The sequence below is a fragment of the Carcharhinus amblyrhynchos genome, chromosome 8 (genome assembly GCF_965287045.1).
Source record: "Carcharhinus amblyrhynchos chromosome 8, sCarAmb.v2.hapA, whole genome shotgun sequence".
Lineage (NCBI taxonomy): Eukaryota > Metazoa > Chordata > Chondrichthyes > Carcharhiniformes > Carcharhinidae > Carcharhinus > Carcharhinus amblyrhynchos.
This window is the reverse complement of record NC_137331.1, coordinates 2,561,434-2,580,956: the sequence shown is the minus strand read 5'-3', so window position 1 is coordinate 2,580,956 and position 19,523 is coordinate 2,561,434. Positions and strand designations below refer to the sequence as shown.

Genomic DNA, 19,523 nt, shown 5'->3' with positions numbered 1-19,523 from the left:
AATAATGTGCAGGGGCCTGATCTTTGCAGACACAAACAACTTGTATATACGTTGCGCCTGTTTCAGCTAAACGAATAAATTTGCTGAAATATTCCTCAGAACATTTTTCCCCGGATGGTGATGGCTAACACAAGGGGACAGAGCTTTAAATTAAGGGGTGGTAATTATAGGACAGATGTCAGAGGTAGGTTCTTTACTCAGAGGGTAGTAACGGTGTGGAATGCCCCGCCTGCAGCAGTTGTGAACTCGTCAACTTTAAGGGCGTTCAAATGGTCAGTGGATAGGCATATGGATAACATTGGAATAGTTTAGGTTAGAGGGTCATTAGATTGGTTCCACTGGTCGGCGCAACATCAAGGGCCGAAGGGCCTGTACTGCGCTGTAATGTTCTATGTTCTGACAGTGCCTTGATCAGCCAGGGTCAAACTGCCTGGTTTAAATTTCAAACTATGCTTGGCAAATAATTGTCAATTACCATCAACTGGTGCATCTCCCACGGTAATGCCTCTACCAGTGAGAATCCACTTGCCAACCAATCAGCTCTTCCTGACATTGGTATTCTTGTGAGCTGTCCTGATGATTGCAAGACAAAAACCTTCAATGAAAATGTCTCTTTCTCAGCAAAATGAATGATTCTGGAAGAAATATACATTGGAGAAGCCATAATAATAGCTGCCAGGGTAATTCCATATGCTTGAAAGGATATGGCAGGAAACTAGTTTAGCTATCGACCAACAGGCATGGCTGAACCAGTTAACACTATCAGGTTCTGCTGTCACCTGCTAAATCTGCCCACTATTTCAGGGTTGTCCTGGAAAGCAAAGATAATACTTGGTTTCTTCGCTCTGCTGCAAGCTGTATTCTCAAATCCTCTCCCGTGATCTTTCATCTTCATCTCCAGCAATATTTGCAATGGATTTATCAATTCCTTTGTTACTAAGGTTGAGAACATTTCATCAACTTCTTCTCCTCTGTCTTAGTGTTTCTCCTTTCCACTAACCCGCCTGTCCAAACATCTCCGAATTAACCCCTCCCCCCAAACCTCGCACTGAATTTGCACCATTCCTGAGTTTCCTTTCCATGTCCTGTAGAGCCCCCCGTGAGCTCACTTTGTGCACAAGACCTTCCTTCTCTTGCTTCAATCTAACTCCCACTAACTTCTGATTACTCAACTTCACTTCCTAGTGCCATGTTGACAAATACTCCACAGAGTTCTCTTTTTCAGGTGTTGTCTTCAAATCTGTTATCATTAACCCCTCCACAAAAATCCCTTGACCCCAAAGTCTTTGCAAACTATCATCCCACCTTGCATTTCACTGTCTTCTCTGAAGTCCTTCAGTGTAGATGAATTCCTCCAATCCGGTTTCCACCCATGGCGCAGTATCGAAACAGCTCTTATCAATGTAACAAATGACATCAGTAAACTTCATTGCTAGTCTTTCCTGACTTGTCTTCAACCTTTGACATGGTTGACCACTGTCATCCAGCTGGTTGGGGCTGTCCTCTCGTGATTCCATTCTCACCTAACTAACTGTAGCCGGAATATCACTTACAATCGCTTCTTTTCGAGCTCCCACGTCATGACTTTTGGTATCCCTTGTCTCAGCTGAAACTTTCACTTGCACCTTTGTCTCCTCTGATCTTTCTGACCTACTTTGTCTTGTTTATAAAATCAACATTCTTGATTTCAAATCCCTCAATTTCCTCAGCTTCACTATCTCTGCAATCTGATCCAGTTCCAGTGATACGTTCTTCGATCTGATCTCTCTGTTCAAATCAAACAAGGATGACAAGGAAACAAGGATGGGGTTCTTACTGGAGGATACTTCTGAAAACAGTGTTGACTGGAAGAAGTTTCAGGCACATCTTTCCTTGGCTTTTGTTGCTATAAAAGTGAGTGCAGAATAGATTGAATTCTGGCATTGTTCAAGGCCATTCAGTGTGCCGACTTTATCTTCCACACAGAGTTGGGGCTGATGCTGCATATCCTGTGTTGGTGGTAATGATTGACAGCAGATTAAGTTATGGGCCCCTTAACGAAACACATCCATCATATCACAACACCTGTAACCCTCCAAGATATCTGTGACCCTCTAATTCTGGTGTTTGATGCAATCTCTATTTCAATTGCTCCACCACGCCTTGGCCCCAAGTTCTGGCATTCTCTGCCTCAACCTCCGTGCCTCTTCGCCCCACTTTGCTACTTTAACTCACTCCTTAAAACTTGCTTCATGGAACAAACATGTGGTAATCGCTAATATCTCCTTCTCTGGCTCAGTGTCATGTTTTGTTTTATAATTCTCCTGTGAAATTTGTTGGACATTTTATAATGTTTAAGATGCTATATTCACAAAAGTTGTTGGTGTTTTCCAAATGCTTTGCTGTCACCATCTTAGTGTTTATGTGAAGTTGATAATTGTAAATACATCTAGTTTCTAGAGCATAAATGTCAAGATTATGGTTATTTGTTGTTATTGACCACTCTGCAGAGTATAGCTATTTACCACTCTAAAAATGTGTTAGGGATTCTGTGCAATCAGTTCTTTAATTAAGGGTAAGTGTTCATGTATCTGTCTTCCTCATCCACTGAGGAAAAGATTGCACAGATTTTGGTTCATGAGGGGCATGGCTGCTTGATATTCTATTGTAATTGTGTTTATTCTTTTCTGTTCTGTTGAATATTCTATTATGTTCTATATTCTATTCAGTTGTGTATATTGTTCTATTCTACTCTGTTGTGTAGGAATATCACACTAAGAAAGGGGAAGATGATGTCATTTTGATTTTAATGATGACTAATAGATGTCAGAAATTTGGATAGATTCATACTGTAAGCCTGGCCATAACTTTGCATTAAATCAATAATCTTCCAGTCAAGATTAATTCAACATCTTTCTGACATTCTTCAATGCCACCTTGTGGACTTACTTTTCCTTTAGCAAAGATTTGGAGGTTGGATTCATTAGGTCGATAAAATGAATGCCATCTATTGAAGTTATTGAACGCACAGAACTCAGATCACTTCATGATTAGGTGTGCAATGAAAGAGATGGAAATCAAGACAGTTAATATATTGGCCAGATAAAGTACTCAAGGGAAAATCTTTCTTCTGAAAAGCCACAGAAGTAGAAGAGTGCTTTCCCTGGTTTTACCTTTAACCACCAGTTGTCTGTAGAAGATGTTCTTGTTCCTCTCTGTCCTTCTTGAATGGCTGAGGTGTGCACCACGCTGCGTATTCAGTATGCATGGAGTTCATTGAACTGATGGGCAGAGCAGAGATGGGTGTTGGCAGTCATGGCTGCTGAAGATAGTCTTGATCACTCAAAATTGAGACACTCTCTTTCAAGTTGAAGAGTGTAGACGTAGTGAACTGCCATAAAATAAATGTATTATGGCCGTTTATATTCACTTTTGAGATGATGCAGTTCTGGTCACAACTGAATTCAAAATGGAGGGAGTGGAATTCTTCCATTTCTAGCTCCTTCCTTTTATAATAGGGTGTCTTGAGAAAATGAACACACATGGCCAGTTATTTGCAATCTGTGCCTCCTTGGACTTTGTTGAGGCTTGCCACTTGCAATCACAGAATCCCTACAGTGCAGAAGGAGGCCATTTGGCCCCTGAAGTCTGCATCGACAACAATCCCACCCAGGCTCTGTTCCTGCAACCCCACATATTTACCCTGCTAATTTCCTGACACTAGGGGCAATTTAGCACGGTCAATCAAGCCTAACCCGCACATCTTTGGACTGCGGAGGAAACCGGAACACCCGGAGGAAACCCTGATAGACGCAAGGAGAATGTGCAAACTCCACACAGACAGTGACCCAAGGCCAAAATTGAACCCGGGTCCTGGCGCTGTGAAGCAGCAATGCTAACCACTGTGCCACCGTGCCGCCCCGTGAACTGCCGTGTTATGTGCCGATGCCCATGGCAAACTTCTTGGAGTTCACACTGATGATTCAAATAAGTTTGATATCATCAGTGCGGTGCAACATCTCTGTATAGCTATGACAGAGATGCCTTGTCCGCTAGCGAGGTTGGAATTATGCCAGGAGAGACACGGTCGCATGTTTATGAGGATGAAGTAGAGGACAATATTTTTGTAAAATCGTCAAATAAAAATGTGTTAATTGTTAATCAAGCCATCCTCACTGGTGTGACCTTTGGAACTTTCAAATATCTATTATGGACTGGTTCACAATAGTTGCCATTTGGCAAAGCTACGACTCGGTGTACAGAATGTGTGTGTGCTGGCTTTCTCAACGTTGCCTCGAAGTGTCCCTAAAACTGTATTTTAATAGAGAGCGCAAGGGGACAACTGGAAGACTTAGAGGAAGACTTAGCTGCTCTCACTTGTCAGTGATTTTGGTCATTACTGCTTGTAGTAGAAACCTGGCGAATTTTGGTTCCCACCCCATACCGTACAACTCCAAATGGATAACGAACCCATTTTACACATTCTGAGCCTGCAAGACTTTTGTGGTCAACACTAGCAAGTCAACGGATAATCCCACTCACGTTATGCAGCTTTTCTTTGCCAAGTTTCAAACATTATCATTCAGAGATGATTTGACACACTTTTGAAATCATGGAAAATTTTACCATTCACTCCATAATCACATCTTATCATACAAAACAAGTAAGCTTTTCAAACTATTCTCCTTTGGAATAAAAAAACCTCAATGATACATAGATACATCATCAGCATTATTTCCAATTCCATTAAGGCATGAGTTTCAAGTGATGTGTTCTGTTAATATAAAGCAGGGCGGCACGGTGGCACAGTGGTTAGCACTGCTGCCTCACAGTGCCAGGAATCTGGGTTTGATTGACAACTTGGGTCACTGTCTGTGCAGAGTTTACACATTCTCTTCCCGTGTCTGCGTGGGTTTCCTCCGGGTGCTCCAGTTTTCTCACAGTCCAAAAGATGTGATGGTTAAGTGCGTTGTTCATACTAAAATTCTCCCTCAGTGTACCCGAACAGGCACTGGAGTGGAGCAACAAGGAGGCATTCATAGCAATTTCATTGCAATGTTAATGTAAGTCCACCTGCGACACTAATAACATTGAAAAAGAGAACCAGTGTCGCCCAGTTAGATATTGGTACAAAAAATAGAAGTGGGGGTCAAAGATTTCTGCATAAATCCAGCTAAGAAAGTTTTGGAAGGGAAGATGGGAATCAGTGCTGACTGGCTGCTGCAAGTTTTAATATGTTTCAATTATTCCATTGTTCAGCAATCTACCTGCTTATCAGAGACCATTCAACATATCACAACGAGTTCAGAAAGTCTGGATGCTGGCACAAAGGCATGAAGGAAAGAGAATGAGCATGGGCAGCCCTGTGGAGTGACAAGCCTTTTCTTACTGGTCCTTGTGTTATCAGTTTCATCACTGACTTTTGCTCACAAGAGAGGATTTTCATATTTTTGTACAAGTTTAAAGTCTAAAGAGCCAATTGTCATCTCTGCCCCATGATGCCTAATCAGAACGTTAACATGATGTAGTAATTATGTGATTCTTCTATTGCATTGGCTCTATTTTTACTCTCGTTTCTGCATCTGCCAATTTATCTAATGTGAAATTATCTGTTAATGTGTTCCTCTTGTTAGATTTATGATGGAAAAGACAGTTATGCCCATCTTCTCGGGGCTTTCTCTGGGACTGGGATGACGGGGATAACTTTGAGCAGTACATCCAATCACCTGTGGCTGGAGTTCAATACGGATTCCAAAGCAACTGATGAAGGTTTCCAACTCGTTTACACTGGTGAGTGTTTTAACCATATTTGTGTTGTATTTTCAGGGGAGCTCATTATACTGTTTGCTGTGTATAAGAGCCAGATTTTAGGCAGTACAAATTCTGTGCCCAGTTGAAATTTACAGTTGTGATAGTGATTCATTAATTCCAAAGTCATGTAAATAAATTATTACCGGCACAATTCTAATAGATCAGCTGTTACATTGGAAATTTTTTTCATTAATTTTCGATGAGTAAAGTTCACTTGAGCAGACCTTGACCCTTTGTTTAGCTTCGATCAAAACGTAAAAGGCTCTGTCATTCAAGACATCCTTTTAGCGTGCTGAAACTACTTGAAAATAAAAGATTCTTTAAATGGGGTACTGTCTTCTTCAAAGGCTCTTTAAAAAATCTTGTTTGGTTAGTGGGTGAGATGATCCAAATGAGTTAAGCGTCTCTTCCATTACGGTGGTCATGACGTGGCAATGCCAATGTTGGACTGGGGTGGGCACAGGAAGAAGTCTTACAAGACACAAGTGAAGTCCAACAGGTTCATTTGGAATCACAAGGATCAATGCTTCGAAAGCTTGTGATTCCAAATAATCCTGTTGGACTTGATGAGAGTTCTCACTAAGGTTGTCGTGGCTGCCTCCTTCAGGTAAACTGAACAGATGTGGACAGAGAAGGACAAGGAAAAGTTTTTTTTTCACAGTCAAACCCTTGTTTACCTGGTGCACATTTTTGAAAATTCCATGTGGTCAACTCGAAATCTTATAGTGTGACATCCATGGACAATATCATAAATAAATCATATAGGAATCAGTTTCAGTGCAATTTATATCACTAAAGAAATAAGTGTTTTCTAAATATTACCTCATGAGTTTGATTTATCTTTAACATAATCTGAGTTCATGGAAGATAATGATTGTTGAGCTGAGCTCTGCGAACAGCCATTACATGGTGAATTTAATGCTGAATTCAATGCAAAATAATCGAGAATGCAATTATTCTGATGCATTTTATCCTTAGGCAATCAAATTGTCAATTTTGTTAACTGTAGATTTAATAGAATTTATAAATCTGGTTAACTTTGCAAATGTTGCAATCCCAGTCCCACGAAAGAAGGCCTTTTTGAACGCCTTCTAGCCAATGACATAGAATCACAGAATCCTTGCAGTGGAGAAGGAGGCTATTTGGCCAATTGAGCCTGCACCAGCAACAATCCCACCCTATCCTCATAACCACATGTAATTTACTCTGCTAGTCCCCTGACAAGGAGTAATTTGGCACGGCCAATTAACCGAACCCGCACGTCTTTGGATGAAACTGGAGGAAACCCACGCAGACACAGGGAGAATGTGTAAACTTCACACATACAGAGGCTGGAATTGAGTCCTGGTTCCTGGTGCTGTGAAGCACCAGTGCTAACCATTGTGCCCCGTATCAATTTTAACCAAGCTATTTTTAGTTGTTCACTCAGAATTTAAGTTCTCTTTTGGATTTTTTGGAAGGTCAGAAAGAGAATTTCCAAAGTACAACATCTTCTGCTGTGATGTATATCTTGTGCAATATTTCTCCGTGAAACCTGTAGGAGCATTATTTGTCATGTAATATTTCAACCATGCCTTTCAAGTTGAAGGATTCTTAGATTTAAGGCATCTTAAAACCTTTACCACAGAAAGACCCATTCATTCATGTATCAGACAGAAAAATAACTTCAATTCTATTTGAACTGAGATGACATTGACAAAAACACATCATAACGTCAAGGATTCTAGCCAAGAAATTGGTGATGAAAGGGGTAGATTTACATTGCGCTATGAGACGTAAACGAAAAATGACTATAGTTTTAATGTTTTATGACATAACATTAGAAGGTGTCACACCAAACTGATATTAGCTGGAGTCCCAATGCTGCCAACAGCTCTCACTTGTCACTTTGCCCACGATAGAAAGAACTTAGATATTGCAGCACGTTTCGCATGCAAAGCTCATCACAGCCGATTAATTATGTGTGAAATAACGACCATTTATGCTGGCGGGAGTTTTTGGACCCGTTGCGGTGAACGGAGATTTGTCTGGGTGCCAAATTCTCTGTCCTTGCTGCAGGAGCCGTGGGGCACGAGCGGCCAGTCAGATCAAGGTCATTGTTATTTGCTACATCGACAAAAGGGCAAGCTCATTTGTACCTGTTAAGGTGCCATAAGCAACACACAAGATAAATGACCACTTGTGTGTTTTTTTTGATGATGTTGCTTACAGAAAAAGCTGCCGACAAACTCCATGAAACCCACTGCTGCTCTTCAAAAGATACAACAAAAACCTTCATATTCACTGATGATTTATGTGGGAAATAGGAGCAGCTGTAGAGCACACAGTCCCCTGTGCATGCTCTGCTAATGAATACAATTATAACTAATTGTTATATATAACTATATATAACATATATAATATGTAATTATAACTAACCTCATTTTTATACACTTGCCTGCTGCCTGGCTGGGATTTTGAAATTGTTATGGGGTCTGAATCAGAAGTGGAGCGGTGTGCTATTTCACACCCCCAGCCCTCTTGAGATGGTTCACCAGAACAATCGTGATCCGGAGCCATTTTCATTGCAAGTGACTCTTTGGGTCAATTGCCCACTGCTTCCTGGAGGACATCCAACTCAAGCCAATCATTACGATCCATGGGAAACATTAGCGGGGGAGAATTTTCCCATCCTGCCTGCCACGAGAATCATAACAAGCGGGGCTAAACCATGCAAAGCTCCTTTAATCTTTGGTCAGATTTTCTGGTTTTGGAGTGGGCATGTCCATAAAATCCCGCTCTGTTTTTCTGTTGACTTCTGATTTTCAATTGGGAATGCAGGATGTCTGCATCAACCTGACCCATGTCCAGGCTCATGTAGCTGACTCAGGACAGGATGTAAGGAGGTAACGCGTTGGAACACATGAGGGACCCCTTCGCTCTCCCCCCGCTCCCCGACACAATAGCTGCCAAGACACCATTGTGGCTGCTTTCCGTCCCATGGAGGGGTTTCTCCTTTGCTATCCAAGCTTGACATCTGCAGTCACTTTAACTTAAACGCTGACCTCTTTTTGTTCAAACTATGTCTCCATGTCGAGGCAATCTCTCTTTCACCGTCATAAATCAGCAGTCCCCATCTTGGGACTGCCAATCACCGAGTGCTGGGGATCTTTCAACCTCAACCCTACCTGTTGTCCTTGATTGGACAGTGAGGCTGTTGGCTGCTTTTAGTTGGTTCTTTGAAAATCGTGTTGGGTGTATCTGGAACATGTTATGTGGAGTCAGCACCTAGACGTGAACTATCGATCAAGTTTCCAGTCCAAAATTGAAAATCCCTGTTCCTGTACCCTGTGATTCCCTAAGGGATCAACAATCTATTTATCTTCATTTTGAATATGCTCAACAATGGATCATCTTCGGTAATTTAGAGTAGACGTTTTCAATGATTCACAAATCCTTGATTGAAGGAAGTTTCTCCTCATTCCAGCTCTTAATGAGCAACTCCTTAACCTGAAAATGTGCTCTTGTATTCTAGATATCCGAGCCAGGGGAAAACAACTTGTGTGTGTACCCTGTTAAACACCTTCAAAATGTTGATTGAATGAGAGGTGAACTCACTGAAACAAGGTCCAGGGAGAATAGGCCCAATTTACACAATCTCCCATTACAGGTCATTGTTCTCATTCCATGGGGAACTAAGTGAACCTTCATGGTAGCACATGCAAGGCAATTATTGTCGTCTTTAGATATGGAAACCAAAACTGCACACAATACTTGCTGACAGTGCATCCTCCTCAGAGTATACATTTCCGCTCAGCTTTGTTTTATCTCCAAACTTTGATACATTGTTCTTGGCCTCATTGTTTAAGTCATTAATATACATGTTAAATTGTTGAAACCCTAGCACTGACTCTTGTGGCATATTTGTTCAATTTCTTCATTCCGCAAGATAATTTTTTCTGTCTCCATTTCTAAGGGAACAATGTTTACTTTAATTACTTGCTGAAAATTTTAAGTGGCTTCTTTCAATGTTTCCTGCTTGTTTATGTAGCGCCACACATTTTAATCTATTTACCTAAATAACATAAGCAAACTCTTCCCCACATACCAATGTAATTGACCATGTTTACTTCATATATCTTGGAGTCAAGTAAGTCACTCTCAAACTTAGCATGGAATTCAGTTATGTTGTGATCACTTTTTCCCAGAGGATATTTTACTTTGAGATTACTAAATAAACCTATCTTCACTATATGTTACTAGGCATAAAATAGCTTTATCCCTTCTCCACTCGGGCACTCTGTATGTCGGAGATTCATTCTGAAAATTGCACTAAAAAAGTCATGCAAATTGGGGACTTAGAATTTTTTGGGGGAGAATCCTGATCATTGTCTTTTCTGGGAACAGGAGCAACGCTTGAATTAAGCCTTTAAGGGACGATGCCTTTTAAGATAAACACAAACTCTTCCAGCATGTTCTTAGTCCATTTTCCTTGATTAAAGTGTTTTCTGACCTAATACGAGATTCAAATCCTCCATGATTATTGCACTGCCTTTGTTAAAACATTTGATTATTTCTTGTTTAATGTGCTGTTCATTGGTAAATAACTGTGTTTATTGGCCTATAAACTAGTCCCATCAGTACTTTGTCAACCTTGAACCTGTTATTTTTAATTTCTATCTGTACCCATCCTACTTTCTGATCTTCTGGGTCAAGTTGTTCTTTTTGTTGTTGTTGAGGACATTGCTGTCCTTTACGACCAGGCCTGATCCTCTTCCCATTCGTGATAAAACGCATTAAGTACCTGGGATTATTTATTTCCACAGCAAGTTGCTCAAGGAAGCAGGTACTTAAAAAAAACCCCTACAGTGCAGAAGAGGCCATTTGACCCATCAAGTCTGCGCCAACTCTCTGACAGAGGATCTTACCCAGGCCCTCTGCTCCACTCTATCCCTGTAACTCCACTCATTTACTGTGTCTAATCCATCTCACCAATACACCTAAGGAGCAATTCAGCAGAGGTAATCTGTCTAGCCTGTTTTAATTGAAATAGTTCTCTCTTTAACCAGTACCGGTGCCAGGCGTCTATGCATCAAAACCATTTTTTCTCAAGCGGATTTTAAGCATGTGTTTAAATCTCAACCACCTGTAACTCTATGCCAACTTTCACCTTTATCAGCACTTGTTACTCTTGAAATTCTGCACAATAATTTAGAACTCAATTCCACAAACTTTCTGCAGGGAATCTCATTCCGAGTAATAGTTAAGAGTATTGCTGAAAAAAGACACATGCTTTTAGTCTTGCACTGATGGGACAGATTTGCCAGAAGGCCAAATCTCAAAATGAGCATAATTTACACTGTATGAAAAGAGGGTGCTGATTGGTTGGAAAGTGGACTCTGATTGGCAGAGGTACCATCATGGAGAATGGAATAACACTGGCATCGAACAGCATGCCCCTTCAGCTGTTCACAACAAGCCAAACTCCTGAGTGTATTCAACTCGCCGTGCTTGCAAATTTCAGAACGTGGGGTGGGGTTTTCCAGCCGTGCTCGCCCCAAAACTGGAAAATCCCACCCGAGGTCAACGAATCTGTGCGTGGTCCGCCTCTCACCCGTTACGATTCCCGTGGCAGACAGAACGAGAAAGTTCTCCCCATAATGTCCAATATCACATACGAGTCTATGATTGGCCAGCACTTAGTAGAGAATCCTGATTTTGCAAAGAGTTACACTGACAAACAAATAAATATTATCAGTCAGACCCACAGTGTGGCTCTCTTTTGTGTGCTAGAAACTGCATACATTCACACACAAGGCCCCTGTCCTTGGTGAATAGAAAGAACATTTCCAGGCTTTGATGGTGCTGAAGACCATTAATATTTAACTAGGTGTCAGCCACAATTTTGTGCTCAGGTTCTGGAGCGAGAGTTAAACCCCCAAATTTCTGACTTAGTAACATCCGATGAGTCACAGCTGGCAACAAGAATTGACAAGAAAGCTTCCGAAAGTAATCCCACATGTACACACTGATCTTGCCTGCTTCAGAGCTGCAAAGTCTCTCTCCACAAAGGGGAAAAGTTTGACCCATACAGATTGCTTTATAATGACTTGTGCTGGAAGCTGAACGTGTTACCGCATGAGGTCAGGATCATATTCTTGTTAAAAACTTGAGTACGTGAAGGTCTGCTCATTTTTAGTTCAAAATTTGATGAATTCATTGAGTTAAATAAGAACATAAGAACATAAGAAATAGGAGCAGGAGTAGGCCATCTAGCCCTTCGAGCCTGCCCCACCATTCAATAAGATCATGGCTGATCTGTTGTGTCTCAGTTCCACTTTCCCGCCCTCTCCCCATAACCCTTAATCCCCTCTCTTATCAAGAACCCATCAACCCGCTTCTTAAAAATATTTAGCGAGGCAGCCTCCACCACTTCAACGGGCAGAGAATTCCAGAGATTCACCACCCTTTGAGTGAAGAAGTTCCTCCTCAACTCCGTTCTAAACCGCCTCCCCTTTATCTTGAGGCTGTGCCCCCTAGTCCTACTGTCTTTTTTGAGCGGGAAGAGTCTCTCCACCTCTATCCTATCCATCCCATTCATCATCTTATACGTCTCAATGAGATCTCCCCTCGTTCTTCTAAACTCTAACGAGTACAAGCCTAGTTTATTCAGCCTCTCCTCATAGCTCAATCCCCTCAACTCCGGTATCAGCCTAGTAAACCTCCTCTGCACTCCCTCCAGGGCCAAAATATCCTTGCGCAGGTGCGGCGCCCAAAACTGCACACAGTACTCCAGCTGCGGCCTCACCAATGCCCTATACAGCTGCAGCAAGACCTCCCTACTTTTATATTCAATCCCCCTCGCTATGAAGGCCAGCATCCCATTCGCCTTCCTGACCACCTGCTGCACCTGCAAGCTGGGTTTTTGCGACTCATGCACAAGGACCCCGAGGTCCCTCTGCACCGTCGCCTGCTGCAGTTTTTCGCCACGTAAGTAATAGTCCTTCCTACCATTCTTCCTACCAAAGTGGACCACCTCACACTTGCCAACATTAAATTCCATTTGCCAAGGAATAAACAAGGAGGAATGAATTAAAAGAACAAAGAGTATCTGAGACTTGAACAATTTTATATTATCCAGGAGCACATCTTGACTCTGAAATAACCTGGCACTGAAGTATTTATAAATTCTAGTTTACCATGTGAAAAATTATTCTGATATAATTTCTTGGTCAAGTGGATAAGTCTCTTTTATTTCTTGAGTGGCTCATCTTTGAATTTTGATGTTATGTGTGCTGCCATTTCCATTTATGCTGTCAAGATGAGATGTTCTCGGCTCAGTGAGTTCAGTTTGTTCTGTGCCCCCGTCACAGGTTTTGAGCTCTCTCACTGTGAAGATCCTGGTGTGCCTCAGTTTGGATACAAAATCAGTGACCAGGGCCACTTTGCTGGCAGCACCATTTCTTATGGCTGTAATCCAGGTTACACTCTACACGGAAGCAGCACGCTGAAATGTATGACTGGGGAAAGGAGAGCCTGGGATTACACCCTTCCATCATGCATTGGTAAGAAACTTCACTTGACTGTTCTAATCGTTACTGTTTAGGAAAAGTCCGATGAATGTATATGAAGGACAGAAAACTTGCCGAAACCTGTAGCTTTATGATGAACTGGTGTTACAACACCAACTGTACAGCTTATGATAAATCAAGGAGGCACATGAACCAAAAACCAGAATGCATATTTACATGTTAATGCTCAAATATCCTATATGCAAATAAATAACTAAAAAAATTAAAAGTTGATCATATTTTCTATAGGAATCAAATTCTGTACTTAATGTTGCCAAATATACTTAGAGTTAATTATTTGATTGATGTCAAAATTACAGCCATGTGGGAATCCTGCACAGCCTATCAGTCATATGGATCATCTTTGATCTGATTTGATTTATTATTGTCACATGTATTAGCATACAATGAAAAGTATTGTTTCTTGCACATTATACAGACAAAACATGCCATTCATAGAGAAGGAATCATTCTCTATTTCTATAAATCATCATTTGTCTTACTGCACTTTATATATTTTGGTCATGGAAAATTAAATCGTTCATCGTTCACATTTAGATTCAGAGATTGGATCAGGGAATTTATAATTCTAGTGTGAGGGCTTGGCACATGAAATGTTAATGAAATACTGAGTACAGTAACACACATGCAAGAAGAACTTGCAACTGTACAGGGCACTGGTGAGGCCGCAACTGGAGGATTGCGTGCAGTTTTGGTCGCTGCATTTGCAAAAGGATATATTGGCCTTGGAGGGAGTGCAGAGAAGGTTCACTGGGCTGATACCGGAGATGAGGGGGTTAGCTTATGAGGGGGGACCTTAGAGAGACATATAAGATAATGAAGGGGCTAGATAGGGTAGAGGTAGAGAGATTCTTCCTGCTTAGAAAGGATAGCAGAATTAGAGGGCACAGCCTCAAAATAAGGCGGGGGGCGGGGTGGGGGAGGTGCTCAGTTTAGATCAGAGTTGAGGAAGAACTTCTTCACTCAAAGGGTGGTGAGTCTCTGGAATTCTCTGCCCGTTGAAGTGATGGAGGCTACCTCGTTGAATATATTTAAGTCACGGGTAGATAGATTTCTGACAGACAAGGGAATTAAGGTTATGGGGAGAAAGTGGAACTGATCCACTTCAGATCAGCCATGATCTTATTGAATGGCGGGGCAGGCTCGAAGGGCTAGATGACCTACTCCTGCTCCTACTACTTATGTTCTTGTGTGACATGACCCGCACCTAAGAGTCAGTGTAGTGTTGGGCAGAGCCATGCGTAGAAGAAAGTATTTGGAGGCAGCTCCTAACTTGGGCCCTTTCTGATGTATATATTTCCATTGGCTAATCAATATTTCTTGTGGAACTACCTAAAATTACAAATACTTTCAGATGACCGACTGAGCTCTGCCCAACATCTTACAGTAATAATGGTGTTCTGACTCTGACAGTTAAGTGCCCAGTCAAACTGCTCATTAAAGAGATGAGTCTCACCCTTGTTGCTGGTTTCTCTTGGTATGAAGTTCCAACCATTATTCAACTGCAGAGGACATTTGTATAAAAAATCTCGACAGATAAAAGGAGTGGAGGAAAAGGGAAGGTTGCACTGAAAGAACAGTGTGCTAGTAAGATTAGTATTTTTAGAGTAATGTAGAAGGGAGTCAAAAATTCATCTCTTGATGTGACAAGCAAAAGTTGAATGTTTGTGAGCAGTGGAAGAAAAGAATGTTCAGTTTTGCAGCACTGAGTGTGCACGGCACTCTGCGGGATTTTAAAATGGAAGCTATTCAACCACCATTTTTAAAATGGGAGTGTGTAGCCGGGACATATTACCTGGACAAACTGAGGCAGTGCATCAGCATTCCGATATTTAACCAAACAAGTGAAATCTGAAGAAGAGTCATGGGGGTTTGAATTAACTCTGGACAGGATTCTCCCATTTTGAGACTAAGTACCATGGCAGGGGTGACAATGTGGAGTGTTTCCCGTTGTGATGGATGGTGGAAAAATACACCAGATTTTCTGGCCTTGACCTAATTAATTATGCATACTTACACTACATTCTTTGGGGGGCGGGCGGGGCAGGTCTGGATGGTGAATGGTCTGCTGTCGTATCTGGGCGCCATATTGAAAAGGCATCAAACGTCACTGACCCAGCATTGCAGAACAAAGATGGACCTCCTGAAAGTGATGAGAAATCTCCAGGAATGTTCTGAGTTTGGAGGATGGACCTCCTGCAGGACACCTCGACTGGAAGGTCTGCCTGCAGATGCACCCTGATCCATTGCTGTGGTGTTCCAGGGTTCGAGGTTAAGGGCAGCTCCAGGCATTATTCAGATGAGTCCTGACCTCTGCATGCCACACTGTTCCAAACGTATTTCCTGCCAGTACCGTGGAGAATCCGGTATGGGGGAATTGTACCATTAAAGGGATGCAGAAAAAGCTTCACACTGGCCTCTAGTGGGTTTTCCAACCCTGCTATGGTGGAAGATCCCACTGTAACTTCACACCGGTGTGAAATGGATTTTTAGGTCTCCCGCCATATTCTTAGTCGTGTTTGCCATTGAACACATCGGCAGGGGCTTGGGGGAGTTCTTCCCCCGGGTAATTCTCTGTTCTCACCAGCTGCAGGTGAGTTCAACGCGAGCCCATTGAATCAGGTGTGAGGGCAAAAATGGGAACAGGTCCCGAACCAGAGTGGGCAGCAACCTCATGAATACAATTAAAATCAAATTAACATGTTATTACCGGATTTGCAGCTGGGTTCCCTGGCATCCCGGTACGCTGTCATACCCCCTCCACCCCTGGTAGAAAACCCAGTGGGGGCCAAACAGTACAGATCATGACAAGGGTACACCTGGTGCCTTGGACTTTGGGGCCGGGCGGGGAGAGGGGGACGCAAGAAGGTAAGTTCTGTGCCAATGTGCCACTCTGCTGCTGCCAGCCCTCAGAGGGATGGTCCCACAATGAACCTCGGGGTTGGGTGGGGCAAGGAGTTGACCTTGAATTTCTCCCTTCCTGGCACCACTGGATGTGGGTCTCATGGCTTGATGACCCCCTTCTAGCCGTGAGAAAGTAGAGGCCACTCTTCTGATGGTAATCTCGGACAACTTTCTGTTAAAATCTTCATTCTTATCTGCATACTGTAAAACCTGTGAAGTGGCTGATTGATGTACTATCCAGACCCCTGGACACAATAAAGATCACTGCAGCACTCCATTCTATAGAAGGGATTCCCTTACTTTCTCTTAGAAGCCCCAAGTGTGTGTTTTTTTGAAAGTTTTAAAGTTTGTTTATTAGTTACAAGTGAGGCTTAGATTAACACCGCAATGAATTTACTGTGACATCCCCCCAGTCACCACAGTCCAGCACCTGTTCAGGTCAATGCACCTAACCAGCATGCATTTCAGACTGTGGGAGGAAACTGGAGGAAACCCACGCAGACATAGGAAAAATGTACAAACACCACACAGACAGTGACCCAAGCTGGGAATGAAACCCGGGTTCCTAGCACTTTGAGGCAGCAGTGCTACCAAGCCATCCCTTTTGAAGTCCTCTGACTGATAGGAGATGTCAGATTTTGTAGGGGGATTTCCTTTTGTAGCCACGATGAGGCAAGGGTGCAGCCAGATAGACCACTTTGAGCTGCCTTGATTGACAGCTCCAGAGCTGTTCAAACCGTTCCATGTTGGTATAATTCAGTGAGTCTGAAGAGCTTCCTCTTTTCACCACAACTGTTCACTTAGCCCCATTCTTTTGACACTGAATGTTCCTTATCTCTGAGCCTTCCTGGAAAGCGAAAATGCTTCGAAAAACTTAGTTTCCGTTACATTTCACACTCCAGTACCTTAAATAGCCTCTTGATTGACAAGTCTGGCAATTTCACAACTGGCAGAAAGCTTCTCTAACTGCAGTGTTTATAAACATACAAGTTCTTAACTGCAATGTTGCTAAACAGACTTGTTCTTTGATCTCAAGACGCTTGTGGATTTTTTTTTTGTCCATGGTGAGCCTTCACTAGCCTGGAATAGTGTGACTGGACTGGAAGTAGCTTGCCATAGAAGAGACTCTCTCAGCACCCTCGACACCTTGGCAGTGCCATGCTGTGTCCCTGCCAGGGTATCACTGCCAGGGGGCAGTGCAATGTTGGGGCTGAAGGAGGGGCCTGATAGGGCAGGGTCTTTTCAGAGCACCTCGCTTGTTGGGGTTGCGGTCAGGCCTCCAGCTGGGGGATGGTGGGGGTGCTGTTTGGGTCACCCTCATGTGGGGGGATGGGCAGAGGTATCCCAAACATTTAGTGATGGGGGGAGGGGTGGTTGAGCAGGTTGTCACGCTATTGAAAAGTGGAGGAGTTGTTCGCCTTTTCCATAGTGGGGTTGCTATTTCCATTAGGGTGGCAGAGACACCTAGCACTGCACTCTGTCATCAGGGCATCCTTTCGAAATGTTGCCCCGATCTCTGTGTAGCCAGGCTGGCCGGCTTGTTTTGCACCTTTACGTTGTAAAGATGGCTCAGTTCCACCTAACACTGGGAAACACTCTGGTTTTCCCACTGGTGGCAGCAATTAGTTTTTATTGAGGAGAATCACAGCCTCTGTTTCTCTCTCCGTGTGTGTTGCCAGATCTGCTCAAGTTTCTCCAGCATTTTCTGCCTTCAAATCAAATTTCACGCTGGAAAACTAGGACAGAGAATGAAAAATCAGTGTATCGTTGCAGAGTGATGTTTGTTTACCTAAAGTCTGAAATAAAAAAATTGGAGTGCATTATATTTAATGACAGTTGCTCCTTTAATGTTGTGGTGCTGTTAGTGAAACCAACCATGCTTACAGTCTTCCATTAAAGTATTAGAGGTTGCAAGTGCCAGGTAGAAGTCATAAATATTGAAGGATGATGCTTTATTTTTAATAAATTGTATGATATTGTAATCAAATGTGTACCCTGTGAGCTGTGATTGCACTCATTATTTGTTTGTGCATTCAAGTGCGCAGCTTAAACAGCAGATCAGACACCTATCAAGACATTTTCTCTTGCAAGAAGGCAGTTTGTCGCGAATGCAAAGTAACACAGTGCATTTATAGCTGCAGCACATTCTTATGGTCCACATGGAATGTCAGGCTTTTATCCACATGGTTAGTTTTTGAACGCAAACTAAAGTGGTTGAAAAGCTGCTGTCCAAAGATGAGAAATTAGCCATGCATTGGGTGGAACTAAAGTGGGAATGTCCAACCTCTGCTACCTCTTATTGGTCAGTTATGGTTCAGTCATGGCAGAAAGCAACGTAAAGGTTTCCATCTTGGTCAGATAAGAATGAATTACTTGGGGAAGAATGATTCTGAGACATGGAATCATAGAATCCCGACAGTGCACAAGGAGGCCATTTGGCCCATTGAGCTTGCACGGACAACAATCCCGGCCAGCCCCTGTCCCCATATATACCCTGCTGTTCGTCCTGACGCTAAGGGGACCATTCATTATGGCCATTCAATCTCGCTTGCGCACCTTTAGATTGTGGGAGGAAACTGGAGCACCCGGAGGAAACCCAAACAGACATGGGGAGAACGTGCAAACTCTGCACAGACAGTCACCCAAGGCTGGAATCAAACCTGCCTGGCAGCAGTGCTTGCCACTGTGCCGTCCTTAAAGGGGAAGTTAAGAGAGGAGGAAATTAATTAACTAAATATGTAAAGTATGTTGTGCCGCAGCAAGGATGAGTGGACCCATTAATTAAACGTCTGCAAGTTAAGAATATTAAAAATGTTGATAAGCAGAGATGTTAAATGACTGCAAATGCTGTAAAAAATGTTAATTTAATACACCAGCATTGTGCTGTTCAGTAATTCAGCAAGATATTTTGGATAGTCTGCAGTTATTCTTTCTCATGGTTTATGCTTTTTGCATATTTTCAATACTGAAGGTCAAACAATAATCTTTTATTTTTCCCTTGGACGTTATCTCATTCCGTTTAACAATGTGTGTAGTCATACGACTGGATTCATCGCTGTTGGCAACGGAAAAATCACTTGCTCAAAATAATTGAACCAAGCGTACTTCACGGCCACAAAGACAAATTAGTTTGAAATCGGCATTCAACTTTTAGAATATTTCATAATGATTTGTGTTTGATCAGTGAGGAAATCAAAAGATGCATTGAAAAGAAAATGGTTTATTGGCTCATAAGGAATATATGTTCCGGGTGGATGA

At 42.4% G+C, this 19,523-nt stretch overlaps 1 protein-coding gene across 1 annotated transcript in view; it reads left to right on the top strand.

The window, feature by feature from the left end:
- The window catches only part of csmd3b (CUB and Sushi multiple domains 3b), a 1,478,622-nt gene that overhangs the window by 1,133,587 nt on the left and 325,512 nt on the right, over positions 1-19,523 (top strand). Inside the window, exons 21-22 of the mRNA XM_080194817.1 lie at positions 5,613-5,769; positions 13,143-13,334. Coding sequence (XP_080050943.1) covers positions 5,613-5,769; positions 13,143-13,334 — 349 coding nt within the window. The remainder of the gene's footprint in view (positions 1-5,612; positions 5,770-13,142; positions 13,335-19,523) is intronic.